This window comes from Solanum tuberosum, unplaced genomic scaffold (assembly GCF_000226075.1).
Source record: "Solanum tuberosum cultivar DM 1-3 516 R44 unplaced genomic scaffold, SolTub_3.0 scf00002, whole genome shotgun sequence".
In the NCBI taxonomy this organism is placed as follows: Eukaryota; Viridiplantae; Streptophyta; class Magnoliopsida; order Solanales; family Solanaceae; genus Solanum; species Solanum tuberosum.
In genome coordinates, this window is record NW_006238928.1 from 771072 (window position 1) to 797993 (window position 26922).

The 26922-nt window shown below is 36.0% G+C and overlaps 1 protein-coding gene across 1 annotated transcript; it reads left to right on the top strand.

Annotated features, from left to right (window-relative positions):
- The first annotated feature begins 1184 nt into the window (after window positions 1-1184).
- On the top strand, window positions 1185-25856 carry LOC102588392 (WD and tetratricopeptide repeats protein 1). The gene is made up of 20 exons (XM_006338029.2): window positions 1185-1413; window positions 3248-3316; window positions 6609-6686; window positions 8536-8670; window positions 8784-8888; window positions 8994-9122; window positions 9656-9771; window positions 9860-9977; window positions 11800-11905; window positions 12917-13062; window positions 13192-13362; window positions 13453-13563; window positions 14269-14380; window positions 14977-15326; window positions 16305-16395; window positions 22612-22707; window positions 22799-22869; window positions 22957-23084; window positions 23628-23733; window positions 25497-25856. The coding sequence occupies exons 1-19, from the start codon at window positions 1342-1344 to the stop codon at window positions 23707-23709; spliced, it is 2286 nt and encodes a 761-aa protein (XP_006338091.1). The 5' UTR covers window positions 1185-1341; the 3' UTR covers window positions 23710-23733; window positions 25497-25856.
- Window positions 25857-26922: the final 1066 nt, after the last annotated feature.

Here is a 26922-nt window from a genome sequence, read left to right on the forward strand (position 1 = left end):
TTTCAAATTTCTTAAGCATAGTATGAAAATCTCTTATAAAAATAGCATGAAATTATTATATTTTATATAAGTGACGTACAAAATCAATTCTTCCTCAATCGTATATGATGAAGTGGTGTAAATTATTTTCCTCAAGTGTGATGGAGGAAGACAGGCAAAATATGGGCCTATCTTTTATCCAAACGGACCTGTCTGGATTTTGGATGTCAAATGCACATGCAATATTTAGACACAAATAAATTTTTGGGATACATGTGAATGTCAATTTCCCCATAAAGATAACGTTCTTCTTACATTTCTTAAGTGCAATTAGAAATGATTTTTTAGGGAAAATTGAATGAAATAACAAACTATTAATTCAAATTAAAGTTATAGCCATAGTTTCTTTTATTTATAATTCGCAGCAAACATTCTATGTTTTTTGCCATCCTATTTGTATACCGAAATATACAAATAGAACCATTCGGTATACAAACTTTGTGTTGTATATATGTAGTAATTTTGTTTATATACAATTACTATGTTTTAGTTTGTATACCGAAATATACAAATACATATTTTTATGTATATGCATAATGAAGTATACAGATTAATAGCCATAGCAAACATAATGTTTGCTATGAAGCGCAATTATACAAACTACAACTATAGCATACAAATATGATTTTTATGTTTGCTAAACCTAAAATTTATCTTTTTTTTTAAGTTTGTGTTTAATCATAGATATTTGATTAGATTTAAAATAAATAAATTATCTTCAAATATCTGTTTGATTGTCAAATTTGATCTTCAAATATTTTCAAGTTTTCAAAAATGAATGGAGGAGAAATTTCATTTTTACTCACAAAACTTCAATTTATTTTCTAAATAAAATGCATGTTCAAACATGAATATTTTCAAGTTCCAAAAATCACAACTTCATAAATTCAAATTTTCAAGTTTTAACTTCAAAAATCTATAGCTATACAAAAGCTTAGTATTTTCTTTGTAATGTACTATTCAGATTTCAAGTATCATACCTTTTAGTTTGATATTAAAATTTACATTAATAAAAATATATATAAATAGAATCGAAATGATGACACAATTAATTGGACAAAGGGATGCAAAAAGTAAGGAGGGAAATGGAAATTGACATTGGCAACAGAAAAAACTCAAATGACATTATCAAAGTGGTTCGTGGATATAAACGTCGTCGTTTAACAAGAACCGACTCATCTCTTCTCTTGTGTTCCTTTTGCTTCGTGTTGTTCGATACTGCTTTCTGATGATTGCCACTACATACATACACTCCTCATTTTCATCTCCTCCATCTTAGGGTTTCTCGATTCTTCCTCAAAAATGGAATCACTCTGTTTTCACGACGGCAACATCACTAACTTGATCAACAAACGCTACCTCGACGTTCGCCATGTAAGTCAAATTCTAATTACCTGTTTTTTTTTTTTTTTAAATTTTGTATTCTCGTCAGTTTGCTTAACTTTTCATCGAATTGGTATATTATGTGAGCTTTCGTTCTATGTAATTTTTCCTTTATGATGATGACATATGCTGTAATTTTTCATTATAGTTTCAGTTACTCAAGTGAATTATTGTGCCTGTAAATATTAGACTTGTACACTCGATGAGGTTAGTTAGCTAAGGGAACTGGTCCTTGAAGATGCTACATTCATTCTGAATGTAATTCGAATTGGGCCTCCATATATGCTACTTCATTAGCTGAGAAACAGGACTCGTTCTCCGGTTAAAATGAAGTGCAGAGATGGAGAACCAGGATAATTCTCAAAATTATCAGTTGTTCTACCTCTATATCACAGAAAATTAAGGTGTCATCAACATGCTGAAAATGTGTGATCTTGTGGCTATTATGCCCATTCATGGCTACCTCAAAGGCTTTAATCCACTCATTTTGCTTAGCGATTTTAATCATGTGGTTCAAACCTTCCATGAAAGTTATGAAAAGAAAATGGGACAAAGGATGATCCTGCCTGAGACCTCTGTGAGTTGGAACATAACCTTTTGTGAGAACCTTGATGATGACTGAGAATATGACAATAGACATATAAACTTCCATCCATCAAAACCTATCTATTGTAACATGTTTAGGAAGAAGTTCCAGCTCACATAGTCATAGGATTTCTCAATATCTAATTGACAAAAAATACATGGCTTCTTCTGTTTCTATCTTGAATGCACTGCTTCATTGGCTATTAGTATAACATCCGTTATTTGCGTTCCTTTTATGAATTCCATCTGTTGAGAGTCAACCAGTTTTTTCATTATCCTTTTGAGCCTCTCTGTCACTTCTGCAATAAATTTGTAAATGTTTGTTGCCTATTAATCATATAGGTCTGAAATGCCTAAGCTCCTTTGCACCATTCTTCTTAGGGATCAAGGCAATGCATGGCATTGGGACTCTGGTAAAAAAAAAACGAGAGTGAAAATTGTGGAAAGCTCCCATGATATCCTGTTTAAGCATCTCCCATGTACATCATACTTTCTAGCACAAAAGTATTCCACTAGTTCGTCCTTATTTCTCCATCTCCTCACCATGTTTTGCTGATCAGTTTAAGCCTCTTTGAGAGCAAAGCAGACCCATTCCATAGTTGTTTTGCTTAGCGTCGGACATCTGATCGTGTTATGACTTCTTTCGACCCAATGGAGCCATGTATCATTGTTGGGTGTCCACCGGGTAGTATCAAGACTTAATGCCGGTGTTGAAGTAAATTCTGTTTTCTCCCATGTGTGTAATCTGAAAAAGGAGCCAAGGTTTTATGTAGTTCACAGTGGGTGAACTCTGGAATAAAGAAAGAAAGGGGTTTTCTGGCACAAATGCATCGGAAAAGGTTAAGATACATTCCAAGAAAGTAGGAGAGAGAGGAACCTCGGGAAAAGTGCCTGGGTACTTTTTTTTTATAATTGACCTTTTTTCTATTTGCTTTTCTTACTCAAACCAACCTTGTTAAATTTTGAGAAATCCAAGCCAAAACCATCACAAGTGCTTACGAATAGCGGCTTTCATTTGACTTGGGCAGCTACACATTTGTCAGTCTTTTTGAAAATTTATTAAATGATTTTACAGCCACCGGAAATATATTTCTTCATTGGTTCCTGTATGTGAGACCAGCAAAGCTTCAGTCCCTTAATGACTTGGATTACTAATAAGGTTCTGTCTGGTGTTTTTAAGCTCAGTACTTTCCGCTTATTTCTGTCTCACAAATTATACTTGGCTTTCTATTCTTTATAGGACTCTGTTCACGAATTGCAAATGCACTCCTCTTTGGTGAAAAGAATGGCTTTAGAAAGAGAACTAGAGGTGAGTGCCTTAATGAGTCCAATTTTATTGTGCATATTATTAAGATGTTAATCTCACATTATCTTTTATCTGACTGATTATTTTGCAAAGTTGGGCATCTGTCTGTTGAGAGATTAAAACCCTCACCCTATGCCTTGATTGGAGAACAACTAGTTGAGGGTGTCAACTATTTACCTTTTTTTTTCCAGTGCAGCTCATGAAAGTGGTTTTCTTTTCGTTTGCATCAATAGGCACTTTTTTCTTATTTATGGACATTGCCTGGTTCTCCTTTGCAATGAAGTTTATGCATGTAACACCTGAGCATAATACAAATTTTAATTATTTCAAGATGCCCGAACAATATATGAGATGATTTTGGTGAAAGATGGAAAATTTGACCTTACTTGCATACTCCTCATCAAAATAATGCCTCACTTTGATGTGTTAGAGTTGGTTGAGGAGTAGTTTAATTAATTGTTTGAAGTGTGACAAACTGACGCAGTGAGTTGAAAGAGTTGGCTTGTTAAGTTGGAAATAGTATAAAGTAGAAGTGATGGATAGGGAAATTAGTATGTGTGATGAATGGTCCTAGTTAAAATGTTTTTACAAATGCTTTTGAAGAAACATATTTTAATAAGCATACCATTAAGCATCTGTATTGTAATTCCTTCTAAACTTCAGCAATAAAGTTCTGATCCTCTATATGTTTCATCCTTCCTTTTTCAAGTTACACAATCCAGTATAAATTGTATAATAATAAATCTAACATTGAATTGACTGTAAAAAAGGGGTATTTGGATCCTATGTTGCTCGGACTCTTCAAAAATGTCAAATGGGTGCATGTCTGATTCTCCAAAAGTAGGTACTATATCGAAAGTGAAGAGCCCGTGCAATTTACTCTAGATCTAGACTTGAAATTTTGCGCACATGCAAACGAATATCTGCTTCTGGCTCTCTATATATGTGCTGGACAAAACAACAACTAAGCCTCAATCCCAAACAAATTGGGGTCGGCTATATGAATCTTCACTGTCTATGCTTATCGAGTTAAATTCATCTCAGGAGGCCAACATTTTTTATGCTAGATAAAAATAATAAGCATTAGAAGTTTTCTATATCTTTAACAGCTTCAAAATCTATTGTAAGGTTAAAAGATTCCTAGCTAACAGATCTAAAGTAATCGTTTTAACACAACAACTAAAATATGATCTCACCTAATTGATATCGCTTATATACCTAGATCTTTTTCTTCCATGATCTCCTATTTTTCGCAAAGCCTGTGTGGGTTCCAACAGATTGTACGTCATTCAACACAACTTCTTTTCACGTGATTTCAGGTCTACCTCCTCCGTTTTAACACCTTCACTCACTATGATTTCACATCTTTAAACCGTTGCATCTGGAGGTCGATGCGGGATATGACCAAACCATCTCAAGCGACCTTCTTTTACGGCCTTATGTGTGTGCTACTTGCACTTTGTGGGTGTTTGAATCCTAGTAATATTCTATAGCATATGTGTAAATATAGTAGGTAGCTTGATCCCCTCCTAATTTAACTAGGTATTGATTTGTACTGATTATGTATTGATTTCCTTTCCTTTTTAGGACATGTATACTTGGCTATTTAAACCCCAATAGCTTGTGGGAAATAATCAAGCTGAGTTCTCTCTCAAAATCTTGTCCTCTCACAATGGTGAATGGGATCATTTTAAATCTTGTCCAATCTTGTATTACCGCATATCATCTTAGCAGTTGTATCACCGCGATAGTCATCTTGTGTGGATGTGTTGGACTTTAGCCGCTCAATATTCCTTCTCATATAGCATCTGGCTCATAAAGTTCAGCGTCGACCTTTTGGTGCACTCATATTGTTCCTTGTTGTATATAAGAATGAGTGGAGTTTGTAGAGAATCATATCTTTTTGTCGGTTCTTTACCTTTTGGTATACTCGTGTATACAACCAAATTTGTGGCCATGTTAATGAATGAAAACAATTGCCTGATATAAAAGAATAACATCTGGCTTACACTGTTCTATAGAATGTATCTTTCAACTCGTAAGCATCATTTTATCACGTAACTCCCAGTCTCCCATTTACACTTTACCATTTCAACTATCCTATTTGATCCTGGTAACATCCTACAGGACTAGATATCTGAATTGTTTGCATTTAGACACCACAACCCCATCTAATCTCACGTCAAGTTCACTTTTCTTATGCTGACTAAACCTGCAGAGCTGCACATTAATTTTCCTCTATTCTATCAATTAAATTCTTTTTTATGTTCACAAGTTTACTTTACTAAGAAAGTATGACCACCGCTGAAGTCACAAACCTTTTTTTGGTTTCTTTTATGAACTCCACTAGTCCATGGATTAGATGGGCTTTCTGTTGTGTACAAATAAACTTCGATATCCTGCAGTGTATATAGTTTGTTTTACTTCTATTTATCCTAAGGCCCTTGGTCTCTAGAGTGATTCTCGATATTTCAGGCTCTTGATACACGCCATCACTGGTTTCATCAATCAGTACAGAATCGCCTGCAAATAACTTACACCATGGGGCCTCATCATGTATTTTGTTGTTAATTTGAAGACATTAGCAGTCATTTCCAGAAGATTAGGATGAACTGTCTTAGTCTACTCTTTTTTTGGTGTAAACAGAATAGGTGGGGGGATATAGGAGAATTAGTATATTTAATTGGCAATTATAATTTTTCATCTTTTGAATAGGGGCTCCTGTTTTGGCTGTAAGTATATCTTTGTAAAGTTCTTATCTTAGCATTTTTTTCATGTGCTAAGTTATGGTTTTAATACAATTGGCTACCTTTGACTAAAAAAACAACAACAAATCATTGGTACAAAAGTTCAGTCAATCCCGATCCATGTTGTGTAAACGCATGATTATGAGAAACTCTGTTGTGTCTCCTACTATGTTCTAATGCCAATGACGTCTCCTTCATACATGTCTTTTATGACATTTATTGTATGGATTCCTTTCTTCTCCGACATCTATCCACCAAAAGACCTTTCGTGGTACTACCATATTCTTTCTTCAGGTCAACAGACACTATGTGTAGATTTATTAACCTTTTAAGAAATACTGTTAGTTGCTCCATATGACTTCTGTTTGATAGTATTTTGATGGATATATATGTATGTGCTTACAGTCTCAAGGGTTTGCTCATTAGTTGCTCCATTGGTCTTTTTTTCTTGAAACTGAAGTTGCTCCATTGGACTTCTGTTTGATAGTATTTTGATGGATATACATGTATGTGCTTACAGTCTCAAGAGTTTGTTCATTGCTTAACAGGGGCATGAGGGTTGCGTGAATGCGATAGCTTGGAACTCAAAAGGCTCCCTTTTGATATCTGGATCAGATGATACAAGAGTATGATACTCTCTACGCTTCATTGCTCCTTTATTCTTCATCTTATCTTCTCAATGTGAATATGTGATAGTTGGATTTGCTTCTAGAACCTGCAAGATAGCCAGATATAAGAGCTCTCATGGACGCGTGTGTGTGTATATGTATGTATGTGTGTTCATTGTACTTTTTTCATCTGTCTTGGCGAAATTGTGTATTAGTAGTCATTTGAAACTCTTGAGTATGTTTTATATTGATCATCTTTTGTAGTTTTCTTGTGGGAGCCTTAAGTCTATTGCCATTCTTTTCCAAAGTGTGAAAACATTGGTGACTGACTTGGACAGACAGAAGTTTTATTTAGTCTTGTGAAATCGTCTATTAGTAGTCATTTGCCATCCATAACTTGCAAATGGCACTCATAATGAGAAGCAAGATTCAAAGTACTGCACATACAACTTTTTCTCCTTGTGATGCCGCGGATACTGGATGATCCTGCATCTTTGAAATTGAAGACCACCATGAATGAACAGCAAACAAAAGCCTAGTGGAAGGGGGCAGTTAGCTGGCTGCTTCTTTGCCATGCGCTTTGCTGCACTTTATTTTATAGAATTATAGAAGAAAAAACCAAATGAGAGTGAAAGGCAAGGGCAAGCGATAGAAAGTGCCGTTTGGACTTTTCAAACCTAGCAAACTGAAACATACTAAAGGAAGGGAAATCAACCGAGATCCTATTAATAGTGGTTTGGGGTTTGAAGAAAAACAAACACAAATCTTCGTTCTCCCCACAAGTAGGCTGATTTTTTCGGAACATGGTTCGAGATTACCGTAACCATGTATATATAGAAATATATCTTCGAAGCTGTCATTTTGAATTGTCCGCTTCAACCGCTCTTTCACCCCCCAAAGAGTAAAGTTGTCTTGATGAGCGCATATGAGGAAGCCAGAGCAAGAAAACCAATATCTCTTTCTTGTCCTTCGACTTAAAGGTTAAGGGGAAAAGAGAAGTGCTTTTGCTACTGAGAAAGCGAACGGTCAGCGCGAAAATTCTAGACTTAGCCGAGCTTTAACGAAGCTAGATTCTCATAGCGAGGCACTTCGAGTTAGCGAAGCGCTGGAGTAGCGCCAATGCGTGAGGTAATTCCATATTGATTCGAATTAATCCATATGCTCCCATTTTTAATAAGATTCTGTCCAGAAACATACAAGTACTGTAATGTGCTTCTCAATGGGTATTATCTGGTAACCATTTATGTAGGGGGATAATGGGCGATTTGACAGCAAAAGCATTATAAAATTCAATATAGAAGATTATTTCTATTGTGCTGTAACAGTTATTTTTAGTTGTGCTCATGCATCATAGAGTCAACACAAATAGATTCCTGTGTAGGGAGACTTAAGTACCACCATCAATCTATCAGTAAAATGATATGATTTGAGATTGAGATAGGTAAATATTCTGTTCTTCAATTCTAACCACAGAGATGTTATAAAAGAAAGTTCTATTATAAACTTAAAACTTAAGATGAAACATAATCTTTAGAGATGCTTTGTTACATCTAGAGTAAAATGAAGAGCTATTATTGACACACAAGAAATTTAAGCAAGGGCTACCACTGGGGTCTGCTGGGAGTACTCTGGGAACAGCTCTTAAACGTGACCTGATGATGGAACAGTTTTTCAGAGAACTGGTTAATTATGTTCTGAGCATTTTTTAACAGTTTCTTTTGCAATTTGCAGGTTAATTTTGGGCCCATCTTAATTTATATTCCGTATCTGTGGTTACTGTATCTGTATTGCGTTCCGGGCTTCAGCTGATATTTGACATCCTGGATTTTGTGTTTTATGCACTTATATACAAATTTATTTGGTGCAGATGAATATCTGGAGTTACTCAGGCCACAAACTTTTGCATTCCATTGAGACTGGTCACAGTGCCAACATATTCTGCACAAAGTTTATTCCAGAAACTTCTGATGAGCTAGTTGTTTCTGGAGCAGGAGACGCTGAAGTAACTCTTGATGCACCAAATTTTGTGTGTTTGTACAATGATGCTGTTCACTTTGCTTTGACTGTTTTTTCTCCAAAAACTTATGCTCTCTTCACATTTACTTTCACTGGCAGGTTCGTCTTTTTCATTTGTCTCATCAAAAGGGAAGAGGTGAAGACAATACCGTGACTCCAGCAGCACTATTTCAGTGTCATACCAGGAGGGTCAAAAAATTAGCTGTAGGTGTTCAGGCAACAGTGACTTTTTTTTTAAAGTGATAATCAAGTATTTGTGTGGATCTGATTATCTCTCTTCATATTATATGCTGCTTTTTGTGACTATAGGTTGAAGTTGGGAATCCTCATGTAGTATGGAGTGCTAGTGAAGATGGGACTGTGAGACAGCATGATCTTCGGGAGGGTGCGTCTTGTCCCCCAGCTGGTTCTTCTCGTCAAGAATGCCGTAATATACTTGTTAGTCTCAACTCACTCTACATTGTGATTAATATATTTTCTGCTTCATCGAAAGGCCAAAAGTCTTCTATCTCTTCTATAAGAAGATCGAGTTACGATTGCTTCAGTTTCTTTGATAGGGAAGGAAGTGTATAACCAGTTGCCTCATATAAGCTAATTAAACTGCATCAAAATTGTGTTTTTCCTTTTTCTATGACATCATCGTAACGTGCTTTAAGTATGCCTTTTTGCAATTTTGGCATAAGCAATTGTTGTGTTATATGCTCTACTAATTTTTTCTTGGCTGACCTGAAGGCTTAGGCATCAATTCAAAAATTTTATATGATGAGTATTGGTTTTAACGTTTGTTCTATAACCATAATTTCTCCTTTTGAAGACTTCAAATTTTTCTCGTGTGTTTGATGTCTATGTTTCTAAATGCTCGATCTTTTATTGTAGTCAAGTGAAAATTGATAAGAACGTTTAGAACTTTGTCTTAAGCTGTGATGTATCTAAGCAGTTCATGTTTCAATATGTTTGGTCCATGATGGCAGCTTGACTTACGCTGTGGAGCTAGGAAATCATTAGCTGATCCTCCTAAACAGTTGTTTGCTCTGAAGTCGTGTGATATTAGCTCCACGAGGCCTCATTTGCTTATTGTTGGTGGAAGGTATAGCTGTTTTTACTAGTCTGTTGCAGTACGGGTATATTCCAGGTGATACTGTCGGTTTTCTGATCTGGAATTTAATTTTTTGCAGTGATGCTTTTGCTCGGTTGTATGATAGGAGAATGCTACCTCCATTATCCTCGAGTCAGAAAAAGCTTCCGCCTCCACCTTGTGTCAGCTACTTCTGCCCAATGCATCTTTCTGATCGTGTTAGTTTTGACTCTGTTTCTGCATTATCTTACTTTAGAGTTTGCTAATAGTTTTACTGGCTTTAAGTTCTATTATTTCTTTATCATAGAGGTGCAGTGGTTTCAGTAGATCATGGGGTGCATCTCACCTCATTCTCACACTTGAAACGCACAGCTGCTTGCACTGAAGATGTCCTCCTTGTGACCTTTTCTCTTGACTTCATAAAACAAGAAATCATTAAGAAGTTCTTGCAAAGAACTTGTCTAGTTTAGTCCTCTCCATGCTTTATTGTCAATGAGTTCTTTGTTGTCATTGTTTTGGTAGGGGGAGTAAAAGGGGGAGGGGTTGGAGAGAGGGAGTCCGGAATAGGATCACATTCTTTATTCTGCAGAACTTGACTATATTAAAATTTGATTAATCTGAAGAGGTAATCCACTTTCATCCATCTTAAAATTTGATTATGGTTGTGGAGTAAAAGGGGGAGGGGTTGGAGAGAGGGAGTCCGGAATAGGATCACATTCTTTATTCTGCAGAACTTGACTATATTAAAATTTGATTAATCTGAAGAGGTAATCCACTTCTGATAGACACGTTTTTTTTTTTCTGTCATCAATCTTAAAATTTGATTATGGTTGTGGAGTAAAAGGGGGAGGGGTTGGAGAGAGGGAGTCCGGAATAGGATCACATTCTTTATTCTTCAGAACTTGACTATATTAAAATTTGATTAGTCTGAAGTGGATATCTGAAGAGGTAATCCACTTCTGATAGACACATTTTTTTTTTGGCTGTCAACCATCTTAAAATTTGATTATGGTTGTGGTTCTTTTTTCTTTTTTGGGGGCCGCCTCCTTACAAATGGGGGAAGAGGTCCTCTATCAAAGATGATTACAATGGGGAAGGGGGTAACTTCAATGCAGGCTAGTCTTCCCTTAGGAATAGAATGAAGCAAATATAAAAAAGGTAATGTATCTCTACGTAAAGTGCAATGCACCGCACTCAAGGGTACGACCTAGTGTTAAATGAAGTGGGATGAGATGAGGTTTCGGGTTCAAAACACTTGGTGGTTTCTTCCCCAACTGTCCAAGCAATGGGTGGACAGAGTCGGGTGGACCCACGTTGAGTGAAGGGGTGTCAAGCGACACCACTTCGTCGGAAAAATTTACTAAATATATATATTAATACTGTGTGTAAAGCTATATATGTAATAAAATGACACTAATTTACAGAAGTAACCTAATGGCGTGTTGGTTCTATGTTCGCTTTGGGTGCTTGAGCTTGGGGGTTCAAACCTCATCTTAAGCGTTTCTTTTGCAAAATATATAAAAATGTGGTTTGTTAGTATTGAACTCAAGGTTTAAAACTAATCTAAGCCAATGAGACAAGGATGTAACTTACTTAAAAATTCGATAGTTAAAGTTCTAACTTTTCTTCTGTAAATATTGTAAATATTGACACTGCTTACTAAAAATTCTGCGTACGCCACTGGACAGAGTTACCCGGTACCTGTGCTGGTGGGAGGTAGCACACGCCCATGGAATAATCCAGATGAGTGCAAGATGGCTCGAACACCATAGTAGCATACGAAGTTGGTGCATCTACTTGTCTGGATCTATCAGTGAAGATCTATTTCTGCAGAATTTCTTACCAAGCAAAGTTACTTTGTATCCATTTAATAGCAACTGAGCATAGTTCTGTGTATATATATATGTATAGCATATCAGTCTTTGCTCTGATTGACTGGTCACTGCTTGTCACCAAGAATGAGCAATTACTTTTCATGATTGTGGCATATGACGTGGCTTCGGAAAGGGAAGCTGCTGAATTTTCTCTCTTTTTCCTCAGGGACGTTCCAACTTGCATATGACTCATGTCGCATTTAGTCCCAATGGTGAAGAGGTTTTGCTTAGCTATAGTGGAGAACATGTGTACTTGATGGATGTGAATGCTGGTATGTACCTTTGGTTATATTCTTTCTTATAATATATACTTTTGTTATTGATTCTGTTTCCGCTGCTGCCCTATATGGTTGTGTCTTCAGTTTTTGAAATCCCTGTGATGTGTGATGAATGTAACATATGCCTTAATGCTAGGGATAAATCTTTTCTTTCATAACCAAATGAAACTGTCTAAGGTGAGAATTCAAGACTGATGGGTACAAAATTAGTCATTATTAGCTAAATAAATGGGTTCGAGTACTTGGAAGAATTTTGTTAGACATTTCACTTATTCAATATGTCAATTATTATACTGTGTTCCTCTGGTGCTCTTCTCCTCTTGCTGAAGCTAACTTCAATTAAAAATTTAACAAGTTTAAAAGATGAGCAATTTGGGGGAAAGAAGAAAAGATGTATAATATTATAAAATAAGCATGTGACATGTCTGGGTCATCTTATGTGTAATTGATGCTATTTTACGTTTGTGCTGCACTTGGGTGGGGAGCAGAGAGCACTTTGTGATGGAAAGCCTGAATTTATATGAGTGAACCCTGTAAGATACTCTTTAAGTTGCTCATCATCCTTGTCAAGGCGGCAACCTCGTTGAGGGAGAGCAAACTTAACTATATTTTTTTTCTTTTGATTGTTTGTTGAATGTGGTCTTTCTTTTGGTAAATAGTACACTGACCTTGGGATCACTGTACTCATATTTTGATACCATCTTGATGCAACATTCATGTAAGTATCTAATTTTTTTTACAAAAACTTAAAAGAGCAACGGTTTGTGCATGAGCATGCACTCATGCCAGTTATTCTGGGCGTCATTCAAGGGTTAATTGACAAATATTTTTTAGCGTTGTCCATTTGCATTTGATATCAGAAAGTGACTGAGTTGAAAGTAACTTGATTCTCTGCTACCTTCTGTGATATTACATTCTGTGTGCTTGAAAGTTTAAGATAAGTCGTACTTGAAGCTCTGGTTATGTTATTGACTTATGATTTAGGAAGCTTTTAATTTGTTGTAGCACATGGAAGTTCTATCTCATATACCTCTGGAGATGTGTCAAACCTGATGAATTTTGCTCCCTTGGTCAATGGAATCGAATTACAATCATCAGTTAGTGGAATCTTCTTAAATGGTTCTTCATCAAAAAGAATTCCAGCTGCTAAGGTTTTTCTTCCTTCTTTACCCCTCCTATTATCCCCTGCCTCCTGGTCAAAATTGATTAAAAACTTCATTTTGCTTTCTCTTGCTTTAGAGTGACATATCTTAATAATTGTTGTTTCCTTCTTTCTCCAGCTAGAAAAATGCAAAAGATTGATTCAGATGGCACTGAAGTCTTTGAAAGAGGACTCCAACTTTTATTATGGGATAGAAGCTTGTAATGAAGTCTTACACGGTTGCAGGGATGAGATTGGTCCCCTTCTATCCTTCGAATGCTTATGCACTCGTGCAGCAATATTGCTGAAGGTATCTGAAGTCAGACAATTTCCTGATTGTACATTGGCAGTTCTTTAAGGATAGTATACCTAATTTAAAATATTTTCCGGCTTTTACCAGAGGAAGTGGAAAAATGATGCACATATGGCTATAAGAGACTGTCATAGAGCTAGAAAGCTTAATTCATCCTCCTTTAGGCCTCTTATTTTGATCGCTGATGCTCTTTCACAGGTATGTTATTCAGTGTTTGTGAGAACTTTGTGGCTAAAATTTCTTGTTCATAGGCTGGATAGATTAGTGACAATTACCAAGTGGGTTTTTGCGCTCATACTCCCTTTCTGGTTGTGGCCCTCTGAGCCATATGGTTTTTCTTGCCCGGTTTGATCTTCCTTCTCTGGCGTTTAATCTTTTCCAAAGTTCCTGTTGGAGTAGTAATGGTCCGTGAGAAATTTCAAAGGTGATTGTGCATCATATTTATGATGTACTCAAAATACAAGGCGATTCATGTGTTAGTCGTACAATGATATAGTGTATCAAAATCATTAAAAGTTTCTGGATTCTCTCTAGATTAAGTTATCTTCTTAGTCATGGTATAACATTGAAAAAGTCAAATTTACTAATCACTCTTATTAGGAAGCCTTGTAAATGGTTTAGATACTTTTGCTTTCGTTATGTTAGTTAAACTTTATGATTGATCTTCCTAGCACTTTATATCTTCCTGTCTTCCAAGAATCTTCGTTGGTCTTCCTTGGTTTGCTTTCTAATATGCACGAATCCTCCATATTGTATAACCTTTGATCTAATAATGTAGTGTTTGCAGTTATAACTGCATAAAATATATTTCTAGACAAGGACAATTCATAAAATGATTGAGATTATTTGTCTGATTTTCATTTATCTCTCGATTCTGTAAGCTGTCACTAATATTGTCTGCAGTTAGGTAAACATAAAGAAGCTTTGGAGTTTGCTATTGGTGCACAATCCTTGGCTCCATCTGATTCTGAAGTTGCATTAAAGGTGGAAAGTATAAAAGAAAAAATTGCTTCAGGTAAGTAACTTACATTGAGCCTGCAATTGTATTTTCTAGCCTAAAATAAACAATGTTCTGCTGGTATCAGTGCCAGCTCTAAAAAATCCTATTGGAACACTAGACTACCACTGAATATATTTTACTTTGTAAATCTTTTAGTTCCCTTTTGCCATGCTTAGAGAGAGGAGGTTTCAGGGGAATGGAATAAATGTTGAGACTAGATACTTCTGTAGTCTTGTTTGTATTTTCTGTCCATGACTAGCTGATGAGCTATTGGTGACCCTGAGCACCACAATTTTATGGGATTTTACTCATTATGTTGTTTTTGTGGCCACCATAAGGACCATCTTTATGTTTTCCTGTATGCTCTATTGTTTTTTGGTCTGTTTGGAAGCACTGCTTCCTTCACCTCGATGCCAATTTAGTTCTTGTGTGCCCGATTAAGGTTTCAGAACTCTTATTATAGTTTCAACGCCAGATTGATCTTTGCATTTCTATGCATGAAAATTATTGAGGATGTAAATTCATTTCACTAGAGCTTGTTCTTGCCCAGAACAAAATTTTAATTCATATTCATGCTTTAATTTGTACCAACAATATGCCTGGATTTACAGCTGAAGCAGACAAAACAAATCAGGCAAATGGTGGAGAATCTAGGTCTGATCCACGGGCAGGAAGAGTATTATCCCTAAGTGACATACTGTATCGTTCAGATGCAAACAGTGATGCATCGCAAGATGGTCCCAGGTCTGAAAGAGATGATTCTGATGATGATGATGAATTAGAATTGGCTTTTGAAACATCAATGTCTGGTGATGAAGGACGAGATGTTGATCCTAGTGTCCTTCATGGAAGTTTGAACTTGAGAATCCACAGGAGAGGTGATTCCACTGGGGAGACTGGACGGGCAAATGGTTCATGTGGTTCGCCAGCCTCTAGTCAAAAAGAGAAAACAGCTTACCAGGTTTGGCTTGAATGTTGTTTTCCTGTTCTGTGAAGTTGTTTGGTCTCCCTTTTATTCTCTGGGTTCAGAAAAGATCTTCATTTCTCTATCCTTTTTTCAGTGTTGTGCTTGCTTTGATCTACTTGTGCATCTCTCTACTTTAGTGAGGCTTTTTGTCTATTGAGGTCATGACTGATACTATGGTTCTGCGTATGATTTTAGATCTGTATATCTCGAACGTCTGTTAGGTTATTTTCCCCTGATCAGTCTCTCTTTTTCGTTGTTACCACAAAGTTAATCTAACCCAAAGTCTCTTCCCAGCATCTGTTTTTAAACTTGGATTTGTATTCTGACTCAAAGCATATAGCTGCTCTTGGTGGCTGGTCTGAGTAGTTGTGAGTGGTGACTTGCTGGTTTCTGTTGCCGATGAATCCCCTGTCCCAACACTTGTTTATGTCGTAGAGATGGCTCATATAATTTGCCCATTCTCATATGGAACTGAATATTGTTTTGCTCGCTTGACCAACAGTTAAGAGATTTATGTAAATCTCAAAGGTCATCATAGGTGTTAGAAGGCGAGATGAACTGCTGCTTCTTTAAAAAAAAAAGGTGAGCTAAACTGTGAAAAGTGAAACAAATAATCAGATGCATGCAATTGATCATAATAATTGTCTTTGACATACCATCCTGTAAATTGTTTACTGAATTGCAGGAGTTGTTCTTGGGAGAAACGAGTTTCATTTGTTAGAAAGTGTCAAAATGCTCATCTTGCTGACTGACTAATAATTTGCAGAATTGTAGGCAGTGATAGATTTCATCTGTTAAAAAAGATGTCAAAATGTTCAGGAAGCCATAATATTAAAACTTGAACATGTCTTTCTCAGTGAAGTTTCTTTCCCCTTGTTATATAGATGCATGTATGTCTTGTCTTTCAATATCAAGTTTGTTTCCTTGCTTAAACAGTGTCTTTTTTTTTGTTTCTCTCAAATTGTATTGCAGCCTGAAACAGGGATAGATATGAAGCAAAGATATGTTGGTCATTGCAACGTCGGCACTGACATCAAACAGGCGAGCTTTCTTGGTGAACGAGGTATTCAACATCTTAATGGTCTCCATGTTCATGGTTATGCTGACACATTATCTGGTCATTATACTTGAAAATATAGATGAGTAGAACAACTGCCTTTCACCTGCTTTCTCCCCTTTAACTCTCAGAAAGATTTATTGAAGTAAGACATTAGACCTACGTAAACATCAAAATCAATTGGTCTGTATGTGTGGCATTATGATGGTTGCAGGTGTTAAAAGAGGATGAGGTAAACCTTAATACACGTAAAAGGAAATTTGTCTCAAAAGATTTATCTCCAAGAATCCACAGAGACTTGTTAAAAGCAGAACAAAAGGAAGCAAAAGATCCATATTGATGATGAGAGTTGAGGCTTAGTGAAGTTAATGTAATTTTTTTTTTGATAAAGTAATAGATCTTAGGTATATATGTTTGGGGAAAAACAAAAGCCCGTACGCATGAGCTATACCAAAAGATAGAAAATCTACCAAAAAAATAAACAATACCTGATCTTCTATACCTATGAGAATCTCATGGGTACACCAAAAAGAAATAAGCATGAGAGGCTACTCCTCAACGGTATAAAATTTATATCTACTCCTTCAAAACTCTCCTATTTATTTCTTTCCAAGCAATGCACATAAGTGCTAGTGGGGAATATTCCAAGACCTGTGCCTTCTCTTCCCCCTTCCACATCTCCAACTAAATAATACCTCGTTCATAGTGCCTGATATCATCCAATAAATTCCAAAGTAATATTATCAAAATTTCCCACATAACCTCGAAACAACCTGGCAATGAACTAATGAAGGAGATTATCAACATCTTCACCCAATCCCTTACACATAAAATACCAACAAAAATATGAGCTTCCTCTTCCTCAAATTCTAGTGATGTTAATTATATTATGTTAGTGTTTATGAGGAGTTCTTTATCCTGTTTTGAGTTTTGTAAGCAGGTAGTTTCTTTATTCTGTTTGTGGAATAAGATTGTTGAATAATTTCATTCATATGTTTCTATGTCATATACATGACTTTATATATACATAAGTGATTGTGAAATAGAATCACCTAAATCCCATGAAATCTAGGATTATACAGAATCATATATTTTACTTTAAGAGAAAAATTAGAGTAATGATATTCTAGATTACCACAATTATCCTAAGATCTTAGAGGATCATATCTTGATATGAAAAATATCTTCTTATCTTAGAGGATCATATCTTTGATGACAAGAATATCCTCTTGGAAATCCTCTATTAGCCAACAATTCCCCTCAAGCGGGTGAGTGGATATCTTCCATTCCTAGCTTGCTTATTAGATCTTGAAACACATTGTTTGGCAATCCTTCTGTTAAAACATCAGCCACCTGATCTTTTGTAGATACAAATGGCGTACAAATGAGTCCGCTATCTAGTTTCTCCTTAATGAAATGTTTGTCTACCTCAATATGCTTAGTGCGATCATGTTGTACAGGATTATGAGCTATACTTATTGCTGATTTATTGTCACAATATAGTCTCATAGGTCCTTCCCATCTTATCTTCAAATTATCAAGGATTATCTTTAACTATAACAACTCACAAACTTCCATAGCCATAGATCGAAACTCGGATTCTGCACTTGATCTAGCTACTACATTTTGTTTTTTACTCCTCCAAGTCACCAGATTTCCTCCTAAGAAAGTGCAATATCCTGAACTTGACCTTCGATCCACTAATGAACCATCATAGTCCGCATCTGTATAAGCCTCTAAAATCATGTCTCCTCCTCTTTTGAATAATATTCCTTTTCCTGGACTTCCTTTAAGATATTGTAGAATTCGATTGACAGCTTGAAGATGCATTTCTCTAGGATCATGCATAAATTGGCTAACAACATTTACCGCAAATGCAATATCCGGCCTTGTATGGGACAAGTAAATCAATTTCCCTACAAGCCTTTATCTACCATAGAATCTTCTGGATCATTGCACAATCTATGATTATATTCAATTGGTGTAGCCACTGGTTTACACCAACTTTCCTGTTTCTTTCAACAAATCAAGCACATATTTTTGTTGGGAAATAAAGATTCCTTGTTTTGAGTGTGCCACTTCGATTCCCAAAAAATACTTTAATTTTTCAAGCTCTTTGATGTCAAATTCCTTGAGTAAACACTTCTTCAAATTTTGTATCTCCTCTGAATCATCACCTATTACTATGATGTCATCCACATAAACCAACAATGTTGTCACCTTTCTTGTTTTTGAGTGTCGTATGAACAAGGTGTGGTCTCCTTGACTTTGTCGATACCCTAGCTTGATCATAACCTTTGTAAATCTTCCAAACCATGCACAAGGTGATTGCTTTAATCTATAAAGTGCCTTCTTCAGTCTACACACCATTCCCTTCTTGCTTTCAAAACCAGGTGGCACCTCCATATAGATCTCCTTATCTAAGTCTCCATGTAAAAAGGCATTTTTTACATCAAATTGTTGTAGGTTCAAATTAAAAACTGCAGCCAATGATAATAAGATTCTCACTGTATTCATGTTTGCCACTAGGGCAAAAGTCTCCAAATAATCAATTCCATAGGTCTGTGTATAACCCTTTGCTACCAAACGTGCTTTATATCTTTCTATGGACCCATCTGACTTATATTTCACAGTAAACACCCATCTGCACCCGACCAACCTTTTTTCTTTTGGTAATTCCACAGTGTCCTAAGTTTTGTTTTTCTCCAACGCTTCCATTTCTACCTTCATAGCTTTCTCCCATTCTTTATTTCCTAATGCTTCAGAAATTTTTCTGGGGATAGGAATTGTGTGGAGGTTACACATAAAAGCTTTATGACTTGGGGATAGATTTTGATATGTCATGGAAAGGCTCAAAGGGTGTTGTGTGCAAGATCTGGTTCCTTTTCTGAGTGCAATGGGAAGGTCAAGGTCATTAGGTTGGTTAAATTCTTCTTCATGATCAGTTTGGTTTGTTGTTTCTGATGGTTCAACAGGTTCAGGATGGGTATTAGGAGTAGTAACCTGAGGAGATGATTGCAACTAATTAGTTTGATCAGTTTGTCTCTTTCTTCTGGAATATACCTGCAATGGTAGATTATTTTCTAGAATTCCATTATCTATATTTGGATTAGGAGACTCAATGGGTTCATTTGGATTTAGAGACTCAGGTGACCGAAGAAATGGTCGACTCATGCAAGAATTTGGCACGACTAGAAATGGACAACTCAAATAGTGACAAGTCTAAAGGTTCCTCTCCCTTCAATGACTCCCCCTGATTGTAAGAATGTTTTAAAAAGGATTCACTCTCATCAAATGTGACATCCGCTGAAACAAAGAATTTCTTTGATGATGGTTTATAACACTTGTAACCTTTTTGAGTAGGAGAATATCCTATGAAAACACACTTAAGAGCACGTGGGTCTAATTTGCCTTTATTTTGAGAATAAATATGAACATAGGCAACACTTCCGAAGATTCTAGGAACCAATTTATTGGAAATTTCGAAATTTGGAAAGAAATTCCTAAGAGTATCAAGCGGACTTTGAAAGTTCAGAATTCTTGATGGCATTCTGTTACTAAGATGTGCAGCAGTTAGGACAGCTTCCCCCCAATACTGTTTTGGCACCTTTTTGTGAAACAACAATGATCTAGTAATGTCAAGTAAGAAACCGTTTCTTCTCTCTGCTATCCCATTTTGTTGAGGAGTATTGACACATGAAGATTCATGAATAATTCCCTCTTTTTGGAAGAAAACAGAGAGGTTTTGATTGAAGTAGTCCTTGGCATTATCAGATCGAAATCTTTAATTGGCACATCATATTGGGTTTTGATCATATTAATAAAGGTAGGAAGAATTTGACTGACATCAGATTTTTGCTTTAGCAAATAGATCCACGTAACTCTTGTACAATCATCAATGAATGACACAAACCATCTAGCACCAGAAATATTAGGAATGGGAGAGGGTCCCCAAATATCACTATGAATAAGAGAGAATGGAGTTTGACATCTTTTGTGACTAATTGGAAAGGAAATACGTTTGTATTTTGCAATTTCACAATCATCACAATGACAAGACTCCACAATCAAATCTTTGAACAAAGATGGAAATATCCTTTTGATTACATAAAAGGAAGGGTGACCTAACCGACGATGATAAAGCCATACTTTCTCTTTATTGGACATGATAGACTTAGACAAGAATGAGCTAGACAAGGAATTCTTAGATATATATTCACCATTGTGGAAATCCAAACAATAAAGACCACCTTTCTCACTAGCACGCCCAATCATCTCCTTCGTGTTCTGTTCCTGAAATAAGCAATATGAAGGGAAGATAGTTACTTGGCATGTGGAATCTTTGGTGAGTTTCTGGATAGAAATGAGATTTGCATATAACTTTGGGTTATGAAGGACATCTTTAAGTATCAAGGATTTTCCAAATGGTATGTCTCATTGACCAGCTACAGCTACAGTGATAACTGAACCATCAGCTATAGTATTTTTTTTATAGCTAGGACAAGGGGAATATGATATGAACAGATGAGAGAGACTGGTCATGTGATCAGTTGCCCCAGAATTAACCACCCACGTTGGAGAAAGTTTGTCTGAGACATTAGTAATAAAAGAGTAAGAAATACCTGTGAAGGCCAATGAACAACTACCTGTTGAAGCTGAATGTTGCAAATCTTTCCAGTTGACTGGAATGCCGGGTTTGGGCAAATAAAGATAGCAAAATGGGATTTTTCAAGATAGGATGAATAAAATTGGTCAGGAATAAGCCTAAAGCTCTGATACCATGTGGAATAAGATTGTTGAATAATTTCATTCATATGTTTCTATGTCATATACATGGCTTTATATATACATAAGAGATTGTGAAATAGAATCACCTAAATCCCATGAAATCTGGGATTATACAGAATCATATATTTTACCTTGGTGACTCGGTAGTGGCAAAACGAGTCTATGGGAGTTGTCCTATTTCTTTGTCCCATGGTGGATTTGGTAGAGTTAAACATGTTAGATTTTGATGTGATTTTTGGTATGGATTGGTTGCATGCATGTTATGCCTCTATTGATTGCAGGACTCGGGTAGTTACATTTCAATTTCCTAATGAGCCTACTTTAGAGTGGAAGGGGAGAAATTCTATCCCTAGATTACCACAATTATCCTAAGATCTTAGAGGATCATATCTTGATATGAAGAATATCTTCTCATCTTAGAGGATCACATCTTTGATGACAAGAATATCTTCTTGGAAATCCTCCATCAGCCAACAGTGGCATCAGGGTATGATGTACTTTATGGTCATGTACTTAATTGGCAGCGAGAGGCGGGGGGGCAGGGGTGGTAAGGGTACCAAGGGAGATCCTAGGTTAAGAGTTGGGTCTTGAAACATAGGGACATTGACGAGGAAGTCGATAGAGTTAGTTAAGATTCTTATGAAGAGGAAAATCAATATAGCTTGTGTTCAAGTCACCAAAAGGGTAGGAATCAAGGCGAGGGTTGTAATCAGCCAACAGAGTTCTGTAAGCGGGTAGTAAATGTGGAGAATCTTAAGTTTGCTGGTAGTTCTTTAGTTTGCTTAGAGATTTGTAAAGCAGTAGCAAATATAGAGAGCCTCAAGTGTTAGATGTTACATATTTTTTCATAAAACCCCAACTATTGAGTGTTGAAATTGAATAATTGGTGTAGTCAACCTTTTTGAAACAGCCTCTCTATCCCACAAAGGTATGGATAAGGTTTGTGTACATCCTACACTCTCCAGACCCCACTTATGGGGTATGTTGTTGTTGGTATAGTCAACCCTTTAGTTAAGTTTGAGGCATTTATTGTTTTGTTACATGTTTGAAACTATATATTTATCCTTGGTTCACTTCGGTTATTGGTCCCAGTGTCTCACCATTCTGTAGCTCATGTGTTTTTAATCTGTCTAGAGACTCTGATTCTCTTACCATTTTGGTTAACTTCCCTTCTTTTTCTTTTTTGTGGTGGGATAAGGGGTGGGGGGTTGTGCTTGTGCCTGGTCTGGAAGAAAAGGGGGTTACTATTTTTACAAGCAATATTGATGGTGAGTTGAATTTGAAGGTTTTCTGGGCCACTTTCAAATTTGAAATGTGTCAGATTGATCCATTCTATTCCTGTGCTGATCATCTTGTAAATTAATGGCTTTGTTATGCACACTTGCCATTTATTATAAGGATTTCAGTGGATATGTTGTAAAAATCATTGTGCAGGTGAATATATTGCTAGTGGAAGTGATGATGGCAGATGGTTTATATGGGAGAAACGAACTGGTAGATTGATAAAAATGCTTCATGGAGATGAAGCTGGTATTTTTCTCGGTTCTCATAAATTTGTTATAGTTCTTTTACTTTAACCTGTCGTACCTTGTCTAACATCTCGGCCTTCACCCCTGTTCAGTTGTAAATTGTGTACAGTGCCACCCATATGATTGCGTTGTGGCTACCAGTGGAATTGATAACACCATTAAGGTTAGAGAAATGTCACAAGTACTTGGGAGTAGTTGTCACTATATGTAACGACACATTTTCTTATCAGTATACATGTATCTCTTTCAGATTTGGACTCCGACTGCTTCTGTCCCTTCCCTTGTGGCTGGTGGAGCTGCAGGACCAGAGACTTCCAATGTGTTGGATGCAATGGAAAGCAATCAACGCAGATTGTGCCGCACTCGTGAAGCTGTCCTGTAAGACTTAACAGGCTTATCATCTTTCCTCTAAATTAATTTTACAGATGCTTTGAGACATCAACTCCTATTGTAAACCCATCAAAGTCTAATAGGGAATTGAGAAGCAGACTCTGCTTAGTTTCTTCTTGGGGTGATACCATTATTCATGATCTGTCTTTTATGTGCAAAGCTCCCTGTTCCTTCTCTGCTGTTAGTAGCTACTTTATGTTAAGCTCAAACCCGTCTTCATCCAGTACCGTTTGAACATGGGAAGGTATCTACAGGGTTATCACCTTCTTTGGCCAGATCTTCCAATCTCTTTACAATTACAGCTCACTGTGCCCGCTCCTTTAATGGCGGGAGTCGTTTGCTTCATTTTGGTTGTAAGGCACCTTACGAAATATAATAAACCATGTAAATCTTGATGATATTGTAGTGTAACTAATGACTGAAGAATACACTTTCACGGTGACTGATAGATGCAAAATGGATATTTCTCCTATTTTATACTATTTCTTCTAGTTATTGACAACTGCGAGCTATCCATTTTGTTCTCTGCAGGCCTTTTGAGTTTTTGGAGCGATTTAGGATGCATGAGTTTACAGAAGGCAGCTTACATCCATTTGAATGCACACAGAGCTGAGAATGTTAACATGATCCTCTTCTGGTATGACACGTTTTTATCTAACACTTGTAATTTTTATTTTTTTTAAGGAAAAATGCTTAGTTGATATACCTGAAATTTCCACTGAGACTTATATTGATGTGTGAGCTTTTCAATGACCTTCTCCCGAGTACCTACAACCTCTAGCACCACTACTTTTTTGTCAACTTCTTGTTTGAGGAAAAGCATACCAATATGTAACAAGTCATAGTTCCTCTACTTACTAGCAATTTTATTCTGATAAGGTTTCGTCAATAAGGCTAGAAAGTGATTTATATGACTACTACTGCAGTTGAGTTGGACAGACATATCACATATATTCCCATCCTGACTGATTGTAACAGGAATGGTTAAACATTATTTGTGAGTAGTTCTTTACGTTTGAATATTGTAATGAAATGGGTCCATATCTGAGCAAAATGGATTTTGAAGTTCATATAGCTGACCTTGGATTAGCTTGGGATTGGGGCGAAGCAGTTATATAATTGTTTGTCAAGATCAAAGGGGTGGTTTGGTAGGACGTATTAGATAAAATATTGGTATTAGATCTGGTATTTTAATCCCTTGTTTCGAAGTGTTTTCAACCTATGTAAAATTAAGTTATACCCCCTATTTAGTACTAATATTATACATAGCAAACCATAGCATCAGAAATACTAGGATTCCTGATACATGGATGGCATGGTTAAAGACAGAACTGCCTTGAAGTCACTCAAAAGTATACAATGCTTAAGAATATGGAGGGTATTTTTGTAATCAAACAATAGTTGTTTTAAATCATGCATAACATGTTATTTGTAATACATCAAACCAAACACTGGATAAGAAATATTTTCATCATAACTAATCCCAACATTAATCCCGGCATTACTAATACACCTTATTTTGTAATATTCTTATGCACCCTAAGAACCGACCCCAAAGGAGCGAAGACTTGCACCCCCAAAATGCTCTCTCCTGTTGCTGGGTAAAGAAAAGAAAAAGGCACTACATGGACTACCTGATTTTTCTCACTTATCACTAGAGACTTTGACCAATGTTCAATTACTAGGCTAAATGTTCCAAAGAGATGTTGAAGTTATATTTTACAGGAAAAATATAACCTAGTAAATCCTATCTTGTTCACAAGGCTAAACTGGGAGAAGATACGTATGGTTATAGTGTCTCATTTGTCTTCAGCTTAGTAAGCTCAATGGGTCAAAAGTGTGGCAATTTAAAGACGCTCATTAATGCAAAACTAATATAGATCAAGAGTAGTTTCTAATGCTAAATACTATTATTCTTGTTTGGTCTTTTTCGGTGTAAACAGGGACATAGTAATTGTGCTCACTTCGTAACACAGTTTTTGCAGTTCATAGGACACTCTTCATCCGTATGTATTAAATTAAGTGATGCAAATTCCATGCTTATGCGTCATTTATAGATGACCTGGTAGATGGCTTAGCAACGATTTTACTCTTGGGTGGTAGGGGTTTAGAGTTGAATTTAATACATGACAGTATACACTGGTGACTATAAAATGACTATCCTATGAACCACTCTTGTTCATTCAATTTATTTCCAAACAAGGTCTTCCATTTTGTTGGTAATAATGGAGAGGATGTCAAAGAGTGTCATAGAAATGTTGTACCTGCGCTTAGAGTTGTTTACTGAACCATTTGTTATTGTTAAAGCTTTTCTGCATTTGACCGGGTTGCTTTAGTTTCTGGAATGTGGTGGCACGACAGTATCGCTTGTTTTGTATTTACATTTGTGTTTTACTACAGATGCCTGGATATGAAGTTAATCTGTTGGACAAGCTGGTTTGGGACAGAGGAAAAGTGTGTCATGTATAGTTATCGAAGTCTATTGAAAATTTTGGATCCCAAACCAGCTGAAAAATTGTCAAGTTGTAATTTACATTTTAGTTTTACTGTATCATATCCAAATTCTTCTCAACTGTCCTCTCTTCCTGCGAGGTTTCTGTAAATATATATGTACCGGTCTCTTATGTAATATAGTAATAAATTTAAGGTAAAAACGGTGTCATCCTCGCATTTGATAGATCGAGGCTTAGGTTAATGATATTCAGTGCCGTTGGTGAGAATGTCTGCTAATAGTCTGTTATACTTGTGAGTTATTTCCTTGGGACAATTAGGACATTGATGTACAATTACTTCCTGGTAAACTTATACATTTCCAGTATTCGCTTCACAATCAATATTCAATAAGATGGGTTTGTACATAAATCTCTTCGAATTATTTTTTCGAGGGTTTGTTTTTAGGTTCTGAAGCTTAGAAACTAAAATAACAAAATGACTTTATCGACTGATTTCGTTTCAGTTCAAACCTAAAACAAAAAGGTGATGGGAAAAGATCTAAACAAAAGGACAAGGGGAAAGTCTAATTTGTCGAAAAGAATATAAACTTGAATATTTGTAAGAATTTAATGTTGTGAACAATTTGGTGAACCTGACTTGTATTAAAGATAAGAAAAAGATGAACTAAAAATTTTGAAGGGGAAAAAAAAGAAGAAAATTATTATGGTTTGGTTATTTGGATAAGGAAGTGGTTTTGTTTATTTAATCAAGGAAATGATTGTTAAATTGTCAATTTATATGGTACTGTGAATAAATTATTTTCATACGTGATGACCACACTGATGGTGATTAGCGAGACTAATTTGATCACATAAGATTCCATAAATCAAATACAAACTTACTAATCTTGGACTTACGTAGAAAGCACATCGGATTCCATAAATCAAATGAAATTAGTCCGACAATAAGATCAATCAATTTTCTAAATTTGGTATATTAAACGTTATATAATAATAATGGAGTCTGATGGTGTGTGTACAGTTTCATTTTATTTATACCTTAAAAAGATAGAAATATAAAATTTTGATAGATCTTCGGTTCAGGTACAACGATATCAAAATATTGGCATAAAATGACAAGATTATCGTTGTTGTAATATAGGATTAATTTGGTTAAGAATTTTGAAATTACGTTGTCATTTTTTCTTTGTTTTCTACGTGTGGGCCACTTATTGTCTTGCTATGTCACCAAAGAATCCTCCTCCTTCTATTCGTTCTCATTTCAAGGCAGATGAAACACAATTTAATGAATTTAATTGAACTCATATATTCGACAAACTATATTGTATTAGTTACGTCATACGTGTAAAAGTTATTTAAAAATTTGAACTTAT

Excerpts from the sequence above, each read along its gene's own strand:
- LOC102588392 (XM_006338029.2), top strand. The coding sequence starts at position 1,342 with ATGGAATCACTCTGTTTTCACGACGGCAACATCACTAACTTGATCAAC. Across the intron at positions 3,317-6,608 it reads CTTTAGAAAGAGAACTAGAG|GGGCATGAGGGTTGCGTGAA; the intron begins GTGAGTGCCTTA and ends ATTGCTTAACAG. Across the intron at positions 22,870-22,956 it reads GAATTGATAACACCATTAAG|ATTTGGACTCCGACTGCTTC; the intron begins GTTAGAGAAATG and ends TATCTCTTTCAG.